The 14722-nt window shown below is 44.5% G+C and overlaps 1 protein-coding gene across 2 annotated transcripts in view; it reads left to right on the top strand.

Annotated features, from left to right (window-relative positions):
* Positions 1–9633: 9633 nt before the first annotated feature.
* COG2 (component of oligomeric golgi complex 2) overlaps positions 9634–14722 on the top strand; it is a 42521-nt gene continuing 37432 nt past the window's right edge. For both annotated transcript variants that reach the window (XM_006065039.4, XM_006065038.4), the window contains exon 1: positions 9634–9840. In XM_006065039.4, coding sequence (XP_006065101.2) covers positions 9769–9840 — 72 coding nt within the window. In that variant the 5' untranslated portion in view covers positions 9634–9768. The remainder of the gene's footprint in view (positions 9841–14722) is intronic.

The raw sequence follows: 14722 nt of genomic DNA, 5'->3' as shown, positions 1-14722 counted from the left end.
GTTCCTTTGTATGATTTGAGTCTATTTAGAGTAGACTTATTTTCTGGCCTAACATATGGTCAATTTTGGAGAATGTTCCCCTGCACTTGTGAAAAGGATGGAATCTGTCTCTGCCTGAGTCACACGGTGCCCTAGCTGCACAGTTCTTAGGGGTCACCTCTCATTGTCGGGCGCGACTGTTGGGTCGGTCGGCCATTTCCGTGCATTAGTCACACGGGGAGATCACTGGGACAAAAGGGACGCCTTTCTGTCAGCCGGTGACTCTCAGTACCCCATTCTATGGCAGATAGGCTAAGAGTGAGCTCTGGTATGTCCCGGGAGCCTCTCTCAGACTCACCCCTTGGCTACATTCTCAGAAACTGGAAATTTTAACCCTGCAAAAGGCCTGGCCCCAATACAAACTCAGTTCAGTTCAGTCATTCAGTCGTGTCTGACTCTTTGTGACCCCATGGACTGCAGCACGCCAGGCCTCTCTGTCCATCACCAACTCCCAGAGCTTACTCAAACTCATGTCCATTGAGTTGGTGATGCCATCCAGGCATCTCATCCTCTGTTGTCTCCTTCTCCTCCTGCCCCAATCCCTCCCAGCATCAGGGTCTTTTCCAAAGAGTCAGCTCTTCGCATCAGGTGGCCAAAGTATTGGAGTTTCAGCTTCAGCATCAGTCCTTCCAATGAACACCCAGGACTGATCTCCTTTAGGATGGACTGGTTGGATCTCCTTGCAGTCCAAAGGACTCTCAAGGGTCTTCTCCAACACCACAATTCAAAAGCATCAATTCTTCAGTGCTCAGCTTTCTTTATAGTCCAACTCGATGTTCACTCTTGCTGTTGTAGCCACACGTTCTGTGAAACAAACTCACCCAGAAGGACGATGCAGATAGTGGAGTGCAGTTTATCACACCGGCGGGCCCGAGGCAGAGTCTCCTCTTCTCCAAGGATGCTGACCAGTTTTTCTGAAAACCTTATATACCCTAAGTGTACGTGTCCAAACTCACCTCCCCAAATTCCCTGAAACTAGTCTGAACAAAGCAAAAGAAAGATACAATCAAAGTTAACCGGTGATTCATAAGCCTTAAGCCTAGGTAGTTAACAGCGGACAATTATCAATAGGCCTGTGGTCATACCCCAATAAGCATAATAGAATTTATGATTCTATTAGGTTACACAGATAATTAGGGTATTCTTTTAGGAAATGGAGAGTCTAGGTACGACCCCTGGGGCTCTTCCATCCAGGGGGCCTGGTTTTCCAGTTGGCATGTCGTTTCCATAGATACTGGAAATATAGCTCAAAGTCCACGGTCCGGCCCAAGATGCAGTCTTGCCTTCAAATGGAGCCTGTTCTATCTGTTTCCTCCTTCATTGCCATTTCCTGTTTGACCACTTCCAATTTGCCTTGATTCATGGACCTAACATTCCAGGTTCCTATGCAATATTGCTCTTTACAGCATCAAACCTTGCTTCTGAGACCAGTCCCATCCACAACTGGGTGTTGTTTTTGCTTTGGGCCCACCTCTTCATTCTTTCTAGAGTTATTTCTCCACTGATCTCCAGTAGTATATGGGGCACCTACCAACCTGGGGAGTTCATCTTTCAGTGTCCTATATTTTTGCCTTTTCATACTGTTCATGGGGTTTCCTAGGCAAGAATACTGAAGTGGTTTGCCATTCCCTTCTCCAGTGGACCACATTGTGTCAGACCTCTCCACCATGACCCATCCCTCTTGGGTGACCCCACATGGCATGGCTTAATTTCATTGAGTTAGACAAGGCTGTGGTGCATGTGATCAGATTGGCTAGTTGTCTGTGATTGTGGTTTTCAATCTGACTCCCCTCTGATGGAGAGGATAAGAGGCTTATGGACACTTCCTGATGGGATAGACTGACTGAGGGGGAAACTGGGTCTTGTTCTGATGGCCAGGGCCATGCTCAGTAAATCTTTAATCCATTTTTCTATTGATGGCTGGTGCTGTGTTCCATCTCTGCTATTTACCTGGGACCAAATTGCCAACATCCGCTGGATCATCGAAAAAGTAAGAGAGTTCCAGAAAAACATCTATTTCTGCTTTATTGACTATGCCAAAGCCTTTGACTGTGTGGATCACAACAAACTGTGGAAAACTCTGAAAGAGATGGGAATACCAGACCACCTGACCTGCCTCTTGAGAAACCTGTATGCAGGTCAGGAAGCAACAGTAAGAACTGGACATGGAACAACAGACTGGTTCCAAATCAGGAAAGGAGTACACCTTGCTTATTTAACTTATATGCAGAGTACATAATGAGAAACGTTGGTCTGGATGAAGCACAGGCTGGAATCAAGATTGCTGGAAGAAATATCAGTAACCTCAGATATGCAGATGACACCACCCTTATGGCAGAAAGGGAAGAGGAACTAAAAAGCCTCTTGATGAAAATGAAAGAGAAGAATGAAAACATTGGCTTAAAACTCAACATTCAGGAAACTAAGATCATGGCATCTGATCCCATGATTTCATGGCAAATAGATGGGGAAACAGTGGCAGACTTTATTTTTGGGGCTCCAAAATCACTGCGGATTGTGACTGCAGACATTAAATTAAAAGACGCTTACTCTTTGGAAGAAAAGTTATGACCAACCTAGACAGCATATTAAAATAGAAACATTACTTTGCCAACAAAGGTCTGTCTAGTCAAAGCTATGGTTTTTCCAGTAGTCATGTATGGTTGTGAGAGTTGGGCCATAAATAAAGCTGAGCACTCAAGAATTGATGTTTTTGAACTGTGGTGTTGAATAAGACTCTTGAGACTGCAAGGAGATTCAACTAGTCCATCCTACAGGAAATCAGTCCTGAATATTCATTGGAAGGACTGATGTTGAAACTGAAACTCCAATACTTTGGCCACCTGATGTGAAGAACTGACTCATTTGAAAAGACCCGATGCTGGGAAAGACTGAAGGCTGGAGGAGAAGGGGATGAAAGGATGAGATGGTTGGATGGCATCACTGACTCAATGGACATGAGTTTGAGTGAACTCCAGGAGTTGGTGATGGACAGGGAGGCCTGGCGTGCTGCAGTCCACAGGGTTGCAAGAAGTCGGACACGACTGAGCAGCAGAATTGAACTGACTGAATGCACTTTTCCATGTTACTCTTTCCATACATCTCACCCTCTCCTCCCCTCTCTCCATGTCCATAAGTCTGTTCTCTATGTCTGTTTCTCCATTGTTTTTTTGTTAATAAATTCTTCAGTACCATTTTTCTATGTTCCATATATATGCATTAGAACACTATATCTATCTTTCTCTTTCTGACTCACTTCACTCTGTATAATAGGTTCTAGGTTCATCCACCTCATCAGCACTGACTCAAATGCATTCCTTTTTATGGCCAAGTAATATTCCATTGTATATATGTACCACAACTTCTTCATCCATTCATCTGTCGATTATTTCCAAATAGTTTTAAGTGTAAAATTTCAGTGTTCTGATAAGGTGAGTCTTCATCATACACTATGTCTCTTTGTCGTAGTCAGCCAGGCAGTGGGCCAGTATCTTTCAATGTTCCCTCCTCAAAATATGGGTGGTAATCACTTCACCAGCTCTGTACTGCCTGACTCAATTCTTTCATTCTTTCTTATACTTTGTTCAAAAGAGTGTCAACTTCTATGCTTTGCACATCACCATTGTAATGCTGAAAGTCCTGCAACACCAGTTCACAAGGGTAAATTCTCAAATTGGCAAGGCTGCCATTTTTGTTTGTTGTTGTTCAGTCACTCAGCCGTGTCTGACTCTTTGCAACCCCCTTGACTATAGTCTGTCAGGTTCCTCTGTCCATGGGAATTCTCCAGGCAAGAATACTGAAAGGGGTTGCCATGCCCTCCTCCAGGGGACCATCCCAACCTAGAGATTGAACCCAGGCCTTCTGCATTGCAGGCGGATTCTTTACCATCTGAGCCACCAGGGAAGCCCAAGAATACTGGAGAGGGTAGCTTATCCCTTCTCCAGAGAATATTTCCAACCCAGGAATTGAACCAGGGTCTCCTGAATTGCAGGTGGATTCTTTACCAGCTGAACTACCAGGGAAGCCCATATATATATATATGTATATGTACATATATGTGTGTATGAAAACCAAGCTCATTGATACAGAGATTGGTGATTGCCAGAAGTAGGGGATGGAAAAATGCATAAACTGGGGGGGGGGGGTGGAGGCTCCCCACTTTAAATAAATTGAATCTTAAAAGGGAGGAGGGGACATTATCGTCCACTTACTATCATGGTTTTCATGCAAGTCTTAGAATTTTTTGGTCCAGTTGATAGATAGATAGATAAATAGACAGACAGATATAATTAGAGAGAGAGAGCTAGAGAGGTTAATTCACACAAATATATATTCACCAAAGAGAGAGAGAGAGAGAGAGAGAGAGAGAGAGAGAGATTTATTATGAGGAATTGAGTCATGCAACTAAGAGGGCTGAGAAGTCCCAGGATCTGCCCTCTGCAGCCTAGAGACCAGGAACACAGGTCGTGTGATTCGGTCTGAGCCCAAAGGCTCGAGAACCAGGGAAATAGTATTTATGTCATTGTACATGTGCACCACATCTTCCTTAACCGTTCCTTTGTAGACGGACATTTAGGTTGCTTCCATGTCTTGGATATTGTAACTAATTCTGTTATAAACATTGGGGTGCATGTATCTTTGCAAATTGTAGTTTCCTCTGAGTAAATGCCCAGGAGTGAGATTGTAGGATTCTCTGCACCTGTATTTTCAGTTTTTCAGGAATGTCGCTGCAGCTCTCCATAGTGGCTGTACCGATTTACCGCCAACAGTGCAGCAGGCTTCCCTTTTCTCCACACCCTCTTCAGCTTTTATTCATTGTAGACATTTAAAATATTTTATTTATTTATTTGGCTGCAAGAGGTCTTAGTCGCAGCATGTAGGATCTTTATATTCCTGAATATGAACTCTTACTTGCAGCACGAGGGATCCAGTTCCCTGACCAGGGATTGAACCTAGGTCCCCTGCATTAACAGTGTGGAGTCTTAGGCCCTGGACAACCAGAGAAGGTCCTAACAGTAGACTTTTGGTGATGGCCACTCTGACTGGAGTGAGGTGATACCTCATCATAGTTCTGATTTGCATTTCTCTAATAGCGATGTTTAGCATTTTTTTTCATGTGTTTATTGGCCACCTGCATGTCTTCTTTGGAGAAATGTCTATTTAGATCTGTTTAGATTTTTTATTAGGTTGTTTGTTTTTTTCATATTGAGCTATATGAACTGTTTGTATATTTTGGAAATTAATCCCTTATCAGCCACATCATTTGCAAATATTTTCTCCCAGTCTGTAGGTTGTCATTCTGTTTTGCTCGTGGTTTCCTTTGCTGTGTGCACAGGATTCTTTAGAGAGTTTTCAAGTACATGTTACCCCAGTTGGGCAACCACAGGTATAGGCAAACGTTTTAGAAGTTCATTGTGAAGGAGAAAATGTGGGGTCAAGGGGAGCTCTTTTTTAGATGGAAGCTGGCTTGTATGCTGATGGGAATGGTCCGTTAGAAAGGAGATGTTGATGTTAACACGACTGAGAGACTGAACAACAAGGATTAATCTGTCTCCTGGTTAGAATGGGAAACTTTAAGAATCAAACCAAACCACCTCAAATCCACTTTGGAATGAAGAGGGGTATAAATCAGATACAGAAGATGTTGAAAGAGCCCTGTTGGCTCACTGGGAGCTTGCCGAGTGAGTGGAGACCTGGACTAGGAGGCTTCCTCCACCCCCACCCCTACTGGCCCCTGCTCCCTTTCTGTTGGAATGAGAGAGTGTCAGACTATATACTTGGCCTCCAGTTCAAGCATATAATCCATTTAAAAATGGAAACCCTCGTCTCCTGCAGTAGTGAACCAGGATGACTCTAGTTGAAAGATTTGGCTACTCTAGAAAAACAGTTCAAAAAAGAGAGCACTTTAATGTTTACTGGAGAAAATGCTCCCTTGAATTCCCCCAGAAGAGTATTTCTCTTTGCAAGTTCTAAGCGTTCCGTGGCAAGTCTGCCAAAAATGTGAAAACTATAAATAGGGAAGAGTGGGAAGGAAAAATAGGAACCTGTCATGAGGCCACTGAAAATAGGGAACTAAAAACTTTTCAGAGATTCGAAGTCAAAGGGGGCTAATATTACTTAGAAATGGAGCAGCAGGCACAAGCTCTAGAATGAAATGAAGGGCAGAAGAATGAAATTAGGGAATATAAGATAGAAACTTGAAGATAGAACAATGTCAAAATGAAGTCCAACTCTTGAAGAGGGAATTCATAGGGCCTGGACCCCATCTTAGGCCTGTTTATGCTGATCATGCTCAGCCACCTCTCCCGTGGACTCTAAACTCTGTGCTTAGTACCTATGGAAATGGCAATAGAAGGATAAGACCCCCCTCCAGACAGGGGAACCTCGGAGATATCCAGGTTTCTCATCGCCTAAGAGAAAACATACACTAATCACCCCTGTCTCCAGACAGGCCAGAAATTTTTCTGTATCTATCAGAGTGTAACCTCGGTCTTATTGATTATTGGCCAGTTGTTTAACTGTTTGAACACATAACACATGAATGATGGTATTATTGCAATTGTATTTACCCTTCCTTTGTTTATGTAAGTCTCAAGGAATTTGGGGTGGTGAGTTCGAACATGTACAAATGGGGTATAAAAGACTTTCACAAATGCTGGTCGGGGTCCTTGGCTAAGAGAAGACTCTGCCTTGGGCCCGCCGGTTTAATAAACTGCACGCCACTATCTGCATTTTCCTTCTGAGTGAGTTTGTTTCCCAGAAAGCATGGCTACAACACTCTTACAAAAAGTATAGATCAAAGAATTAGGGAAGAAAATTAAGATATACTGACTGCTTACTCCTTGGAAGAAAAGTTATGACCAACCTAGACAGCATATTGAAAAGCAGAGACATTACTTTGCCAACAAAGGTCTGTCTAGTCAAAGCTATGGTTTTTCCAGTGGTCATGTATAGATGTGAGAGTTGGACTGTGAAGAAAGCTGAGCGCCGAAGAATTGATGCTTTTGAACTGTGGTGTTGGAGAAGACTCTTGAGAGTCCCTTGGACTGCAAGGAGATCCAACTAGTCCATTCTGAAGGAGATCAGCCCTGGGATTTCTTTGGAGGGAATGATGCTAAGGCTGAAACTCCAGTACTTTGGCCACCTGATGCGAAGAGTTGACTCATTAGAAAAGACTCTGATGCTGGGAGGGATTGGGGGCAGGAGGAGAAGGGGACGACAGAGGATGAGATGGCTGGATGGCATCACTGACTCGATGGATGTGAGTCTGAGTGAACTCTGGGAGTTGGTGATGGACAGGGAAGCCTGGTGTGCTGCGATTCACGGGGTGGCAAAAAGTTGGACACGACTGAGCAAATGAACTGAACTGCAGTGATTTTGGAGCCCAAAAAAATAAAGTCTGACACTGTTTCCACTGTTTCCCCATCTATTTCCCATGAAGTGATGGGACCAGATGCCATGATCTTCGTTTTCTGAATGTTGAGCTTTAAGCCAACTTTTTCATTTCCTCTTTCACTTTCATCAAGAGGCTTTTTAGTTCCTCTTCACTTTCTGCCATAAAGGTGGTGTCCTCTGCATATCTGAGGTTATTGATATTTCTCCAGGCAGTCTTGATTGCAGCTTGTGCTTCTTCCAGCCCAGCGTTTCTCATGATGTACTCTGCATATAAGTTAAATAAGTGGGGTGACAATATACAGCCTTGACGTACTCCTTTCCCGATTTGGAACCAGTCTGTTGTTTCATGTCCAGTTCTAACTGTTGCTTCCTGACCTGCATACAGGTTTCTCAAGAGGCAGGTCAGGTGGTCTGGTATTCCCATCTCTTTCAAAATTGTCCACAGTTTATTGTGATCTACACAGTCAAAGGCTTTGACATAGTCAATAAAGAAGAAATAGATGTTTTTCTGGAACTCTCTTGCCTTTTTGACGATCCAGCGGATGATGGCAATTTGATCTCTGGTTCCTCTGCCTTTTGTAAAACCAGCTTGAACATCTGAAAGTTCATGGTTTGTGTACTGTTGAAGCCTGGCTTGGAGAATTTTGAGCATTACTTTACTAGCGTGTGAGATGAGTGCAATTGTGCGGTAGTTTGAGCATTCTTTGCCATTGCCTTTCTTAGGAATTGAAACGAAAACTGACCTTTTCCAGTCCTGTGGCCACTGCTGAGTTTTCCAAATTTGCTGACATATTGAGTGCAGCACTTTCACAGCATCATCTTTCAGGATTTGAAATAGTTCAACTGGAATTCTATCACCTCCACCAGCTTTGTTCGTAGTGATGCTTCCTAAGGCCCACTTGACTTCACATTCCAGGATGTCTGGCTCTAGGTCAGTGATCACACCATCGTGATGATCTGGGTCGTGAAGGTCTTTTTTGTATAGTTCTGTGTATTCTGGCCACCTCTTCTCAATATCTTCTGCATCTGTTAGGTCCATACCATTTCTGTACTTTGTTGTGCCCATCTTTGCATGAAATGTTCTCTTGGTATCTCTAATTTTCTTGAAGAGATCTCTAGTCTTTCCCATTGTGTTGTTTTTCTCTATTTCTTTGCATTGATCACTAAGGAAGGTTTTCTTTTCTTTGAAATGATCACGGAGGAAGGAGATATGGAGCAGTTTCCGCCAAATCAATAACCAAAGGCTACCACAGTCATCAGCACTTGCAGCCACCGTGGAAGGGGAGCTAGTGAGCCCTGAGGGTATTCAGGACGGAAATAGTGCCTGCCATCTAGTAGCCATCAAACTGCAGCCATTCCCTATGGTGAGTCCTGAGGAAGCTCAGGATGTGAAAACAGACTACTGGCCCCAGATAGTTGAGAGGCATATCAAAGGAATAATCTCAGTAAGCCTAGTCCCTTGCATCTTCCTTTATATAGAAAAGCACTAAATTTCTCAACTTGGGATATCTGGTTTTCTTTAAGTTACAAAACATTTTTGACGTTCAGACTACCTACACTTTGTTGCAAAACTTCTATATAACCTGTGCCCCACCTCCCTGCCTCCTCAGAGCAGTTCTCTCAGGGTCACTTGAGCTGCTATCTCCTGGACTTGAAGTCCTAAAAATTCTCACCAAATAAAACATAACTCTCAACTTTTAGGTTGTGAATGGTTTTAAAAGTAGACACTGGCTTAGATTAAAAATAAATATGTATGCACATGTATTTTGTGTGCTATGTTCTGACTAGATAGGTGATAAGGTGCTCTTTAAGAAGAGTGAAGACCAAAGTTACTCAAAAGTGCTCCCTTAAGAAGAGTGAAGACCCAAGGTTACTCCGACCTCCCACCTGGATCTGAGCCAGACCCTAGAGCAAGATCAGGGAGAAGATCTTGGAAGAATGCTGCAGGCAGATTTTTCCCAGTGGAAACGGTGGCTGGAGAGGGAGCCCCCGACTCCTCCAGCCAGTGCTGTTCAGCCTCAGACCTACCTCACTGGGAGCCAGACTGCCCAACCCAGCTTGCCTGAGCTGCAGTGCCGCCCTCCGCCGAATGGAGGCAGCATGACCTGCAGCGCGGTGGCAGCGCCGATCCCCACGCCCCTCTTGGCGGCGGCGGGCGGAGGCCGGCCCGCGGAGCCCTCGCTGATTGGCCCCGGCGGCCGCTGCCATGTTGGCGGAAGTGGCGCTCTCTGTGCCGCGGAAAGTGGCTGTGGCTCCGGCTGCACGGTCGGTCCGCACAGGGTCTTCCTTCTTCCCCTCGCCCGGGGTTGGCGCTGAGAGGCGGCGTCCGGCGGGATGGAGACAAGTAGGATGAACCTGCCCAAGGGGCCAGACACGCTGTGCTTCGACAAGGACGAGTTCATGAAGGTGCGCGCCGGGGCTGCGCTCCCCGAGCCGAGGCGGGTGGCCCGTCTTCCTTTCCCTCCGGGGCCTCCTCGGGCTGCTCTTGCTGGGTTCTGGGCCGCGCACGCCCCGAATCAGCCCCCGGCGGGACCTCGCTGCCTTCGCAGTGAGTCTTTTGGCCTCAGGTGTGGCCGGGGCAGCCTTCTGTGAGAAGGCACTTCTGTGAAATTGTGCATAGTGACGAAAAGGCCTGAAGTTGTGAGCAAGTGGTTTTGAGCTAGGTGTAAAAGCTCCTGTTACTACCCGAGTCCGTTACCATTGCAGTGCAGTCGGAATTGCCAGATCCTGGGCAGACAGAAGTTTGTCGACCGCCGCCTTGCACCTAGAAACCCAGTACGAATGTATTGACCGAATCTCTGGACCCACGTCCCTACCCAGGGATTAGGTGGGTGGAAAAGGCAATCGAAAGTTTTTCCTTAACGTTCGCCTAAAGTTTCTGAATGGGATATCTAAAAGATTAGAATCTTATTACTGATTTTGTTGCAGTACAACAAAGCAAACCATTTTGCTTTTCTAAAGTTACTCTACTTTTTATAAGGTGAACTTGAAGTTGGTCTGCAGGAAATGTAGAACATAAGGTTACATAAACAGAATAGAAATATTATGAATATTAAAGGTTTTATCAGGCGCAGCCTTGAAAATGTCCAAGATTTGAATCAGAGCTGGGAGAAACTTTGCATATTTTTTTGGTGTAATGCTCTGGGACTGTCCATACACCATCAAGAAATACAGTTATGCTTTATTTCTAAGGATTGGGGGTTTTGATATCACTTAGCGGCTGCTTTCAGTGTTAAAAAGTTAAACGTTTTGGCTCAGTGGACACTTAAACTTTTGAGCAACTGAATTTAAGTCTTACTTTTTTTGTTTTTTTGATGACTTCAAGTCATAGTATTTTTTTTTCTTTTTAGCTTCATTAGTTTATCTTTTTCATACTTGCATTCAGTTCATAGTTTCTGGTTTTAAAAAGTATTTACATCTGTTCTTTTTTATAGCTGAGTAATATGTACCACCGGAGAAGGCAATGGCACCCCACTCCAGTACTCTTGCCTGGAAAATCCCATGGACGGAGGAGCCTGGTGGGCTGCAGTCCATGGGGTCGCGAAGAGTCGGACACGACTGAGCGACTTCCCTTTCACTTTTCACTTTCATGTATTGGAGAAGGAAATGGCAACCCACTCCAGTGTTCTTGCCTGGAGAATCCCAGGGACGGGGGAGCCTGGTGGGCTGCCGTCTATGGGGTCGCACAGAGTCGAACACAACTGAAGCGACTTAGCAGCAGCAGAATGTACCACTTGGACATGAGCTTGGGCAAACTTGGGGAGATGGTGAGGGCCAGGGAAGCCGGGTGTGCTGCAGTCCATGGGGTCGCAAAGAGTCAGATGTGACCTGGGGACTGAACACCACCGCATCTTCTTTATCCATTCCTGTGAACTTTTAGATTGTTTCCATGTCTTGGCCATCGCACATAGTGCAGCAGTGAGTATTAGGGTGCGTGTATCTTTTCAAATGATGATTTTCTTCAGATATATGCCCAGGAGTGGGATTGCTGAATGATATGGTAGTTCTATATTTAGTTTTTAAAGGAGCTTCCATAATGTTCATAAAAAAGAGCAAAATAATGCCATTTGCAGCTACATGGATGGACCTAGAGATTATCATACTGAGTGAAATAAGACAGAGAAAGAAATATATCATTTACATTTGGACTGTAATAAAAATGATACATGCATGCATGTATGCTCAGTCTTAAGCAACTCTTTGAAACCTCATGGACTATAGCCTGCCAGGCTCCTCTGTCCATGGGATTTTCCAGGAAAGAATCCTGGAGTAGTTTGCCATTTCTTTATCCAGGGGATATTCTTAACCCAGGGGTGAAACTCATGTCTTCCATGTTTTTTTGCATTGGCAGGTAGATTATTTACCACAGAGCCACCTGGGAAGCCTGAAAAGTGATAACAAATGAACTTATTTACAAAACAGAGTCACAGATCTCAAAATTAAATTTATGGTTCAGTTCAGTTGCTTAGTTGTGTCTGACTCTTTGCGACCCCATGGAGTGCAGCATGCCAGGCCTCCCTGTCCCATCGCCAACTCCCAGAGTTTACTCAAACTCATGTCCATTGAGTTGGTGATGCCATCCAACCATCTCATCCTTTGTCATCCCCTTCTCCTCTCACCTTCAATCTTTCCCAGCATCAGGGTCTTTTCCAGTGAGTTAGTTCTTTGCATCAGGTGGCCAAAGTATTGGAGTTTCAGTTTCAACATCAGTCCTTCCAGAGAATATTCAGGACCAGTCTCCTTTAGGATGGACTGGTTGGATCTCCTTGCAGTCCAAGGGACTCTCAAGAGTCTTCTCCAACACCACAGTTCAAAAGCATCAATTCTTCAGTGCTCAGCTTTCTTTATGGTCCAACTCTCACATCCATACATGACTACTGAAAAACCCATAGCCTTGCCTAGACGGCCTTTATGGTTACCAAAGGGGAAACATGGGGAGAGGTGATTAATTAGGAGATTGGGATTAATATATACACACTATATAAGATAGATTAGCATAGGTTTACTATATAGCACAGGGAACTCTACTCAGCACTCTGTAGTAACCTACATGGGAAAAGAATCCAAAAAAGAGTGGATACATGTATGCACACGAATGACCTACTTTGCAGCACACCTGGAACTAGCACAACACTGTATGTCACCTATAATAAAAAAAAAACATTAAGTGATGAAGTTTTTAAAAAAAAGCATTTCCATCTGGATCTTCTCCAGTGTGGCCACGTCATTTTTATTTTGCAGGCCATCTAGACCCAGGAATAATGTGCTCTTGTTCTTGTACAGTGATGTTTCTGCTAAACCTCTGTTATGAAGGGCGTAATTTGAAAGGGAGTACAAAGTGAACTTGCTGATCCACAAACACTTTGTTCCATCTCCTGGCCGAGAAGTGTCCTGGAGCAAGGGTAGAAGGAGAGAGCGTGATGAGGCGAGGTGTGCTGAGAGAAGCCGGGGCACAAGCAGAGATTAGGGGCTTTGTTCTGGTCAAGAATCTCAGAATACAGAGAGCTTAACGTGACCAACTTTTGCCTTCAAGGCTTCCTTCAGGCTCAACACCAGCATTCTTTCTGACTTGCTAGCCCCACCATGTTTCTTGCTCTGAACTGATAGAATGCCTTTGGGAAGAGAGGCTTCAGAAAGTAGAAACCTCAAAATAAGTTCTAAAGTAGAACTCGATGAAGGAGAGAGCACTGGGGAGGTGGCTGACATGGCAGCAGTTCCACACTCTGCACACCTCTCAATGTGCTCTGTAAGCTGTAGTGCTAATACATGTGACCACTTCACGTGTAAAAGAAAAACACAAAGGACAGCTGCCCTGTGTCAGATGTTGATTTTCTAGGTGAGACTTGGAGATAAAGGTTACTTGCAATTTATGTTTCCTTCAGAGAGACATTTTAAAAGTTTTGGTCACATGGCAGAAATGATAGGTAGAGAGTTTGCCTTTGGGGTTATATTTCTTAAGTCTGTCTGATTCAATGCATATTGTAATTTGTGTCTGTGAGAAAGTTAGAGAATGTCCGATTTGCATTAGGAGAGTGGAGGTTGCTCAAAAAATCCAGTCATTGGAAACTTTGTCACACACATGATGAGGGCCTGTTAGGACAATGGTAGCAGTCATTCATTTACTAAACATGCACTCATTGATCACCTTGAGAAGGAAATGGCAACCCACTCCAGTATTGCGTGGAGAATCCCATGGACTGAGAAGCCTGGTGGGCTACAGTCCATGGAGTTGCAGAGAGTTGGACATGACTGAGTGACTATCACTTCACTTCATTGATCATCTGCTTTGGGTCTAGACTGGATAGTACAAGGGTAGATAAGATTTAGGCTTTTGAGTATGGTCACAGAAAGACCACAGTGTGTGCTGAGAAACTGGACTTAGTCCAGAGAGGCTGGGAGGATGACCAGAATCGAGACGGCAGAAGTAGAAAGACAGCTGGGTGGGACGCCAGTTGCCCTTGTCGCTGCACTGAGGGGTTTGCACTTGATGAGCTGCAGTCAGGTGTAAAGCAGGAAATACGTAGTCGTGTCTGCTGCATTGAACCCGTGTTACAGGATGCCGTGCCACTGGTTACTTCGGGTTAATATAGGGTTCTATTTCAAGGGGAAATTATGTTGGATTTGAACTGATGAGCTAGTGTTTTGATTTGGGCCGTTCTTGCACGTGTATTTCAGTCCTAACTCAATGTCATAGTGGTATCTCAGACTTTTAGGAAGTTATTTAATAAATGCTTAAGAAACAACCAACTACCTTTCTGAACACAGAGAAAAAAGAGGCTACTTAAAATGCTTCAGTGGCCTTTGTAAGATCTAATGAGAAATACAGAGCACAGGACAGATTTGTGAAAGATGCAGGTGACCAAAAGCCAAGAGTGGCAGATGGTAGTAGAGATGCCATCGCTTGCCACCTCTGTCACTTGGTAATAGAGGTGGTGATGACATCGTGTCATTAGTTTTGTCAGCTTAAAAAATACAAAAATCCTTAGCGAGGGCTGATAGCCAACTAATACATGAAATAGGACGTAAGATACTAGCAGTACGGGAGACAAGAGGCTGCTACAAAGGTAAGTTAGACCCATTCACCTAGGTGTGCTGTTGAAATCTGTCCTAGCCCAGCATATGACTTCTATTTTATAGAAAAAATAGTGCCATCAGGTGGGAACTTCTTCATCCTCACTGCTGACAATGCCATTCTAGCATGTGTGCCCATCCCCTTTCTCCTCCTCACCTGTTTGGGAAGGGGTTTCCTTCCTGAGGTTGGTCCTTCCCACCCCACTCCTCCCCGAGC

The sequence above is a fragment of the Bubalus bubalis genome, chromosome 4 (genome assembly GCF_019923935.1).
Source record: "Bubalus bubalis isolate 160015118507 breed Murrah chromosome 4, NDDB_SH_1, whole genome shotgun sequence".
NCBI lineage: Eukaryota > Metazoa > Chordata > Mammalia > Artiodactyla > Bovidae > Bubalus > Bubalus bubalis.
The sequence above is the reverse complement of the archived record's forward strand: the minus strand, read 5'-3'. Positions and strand labels throughout refer to the sequence as shown.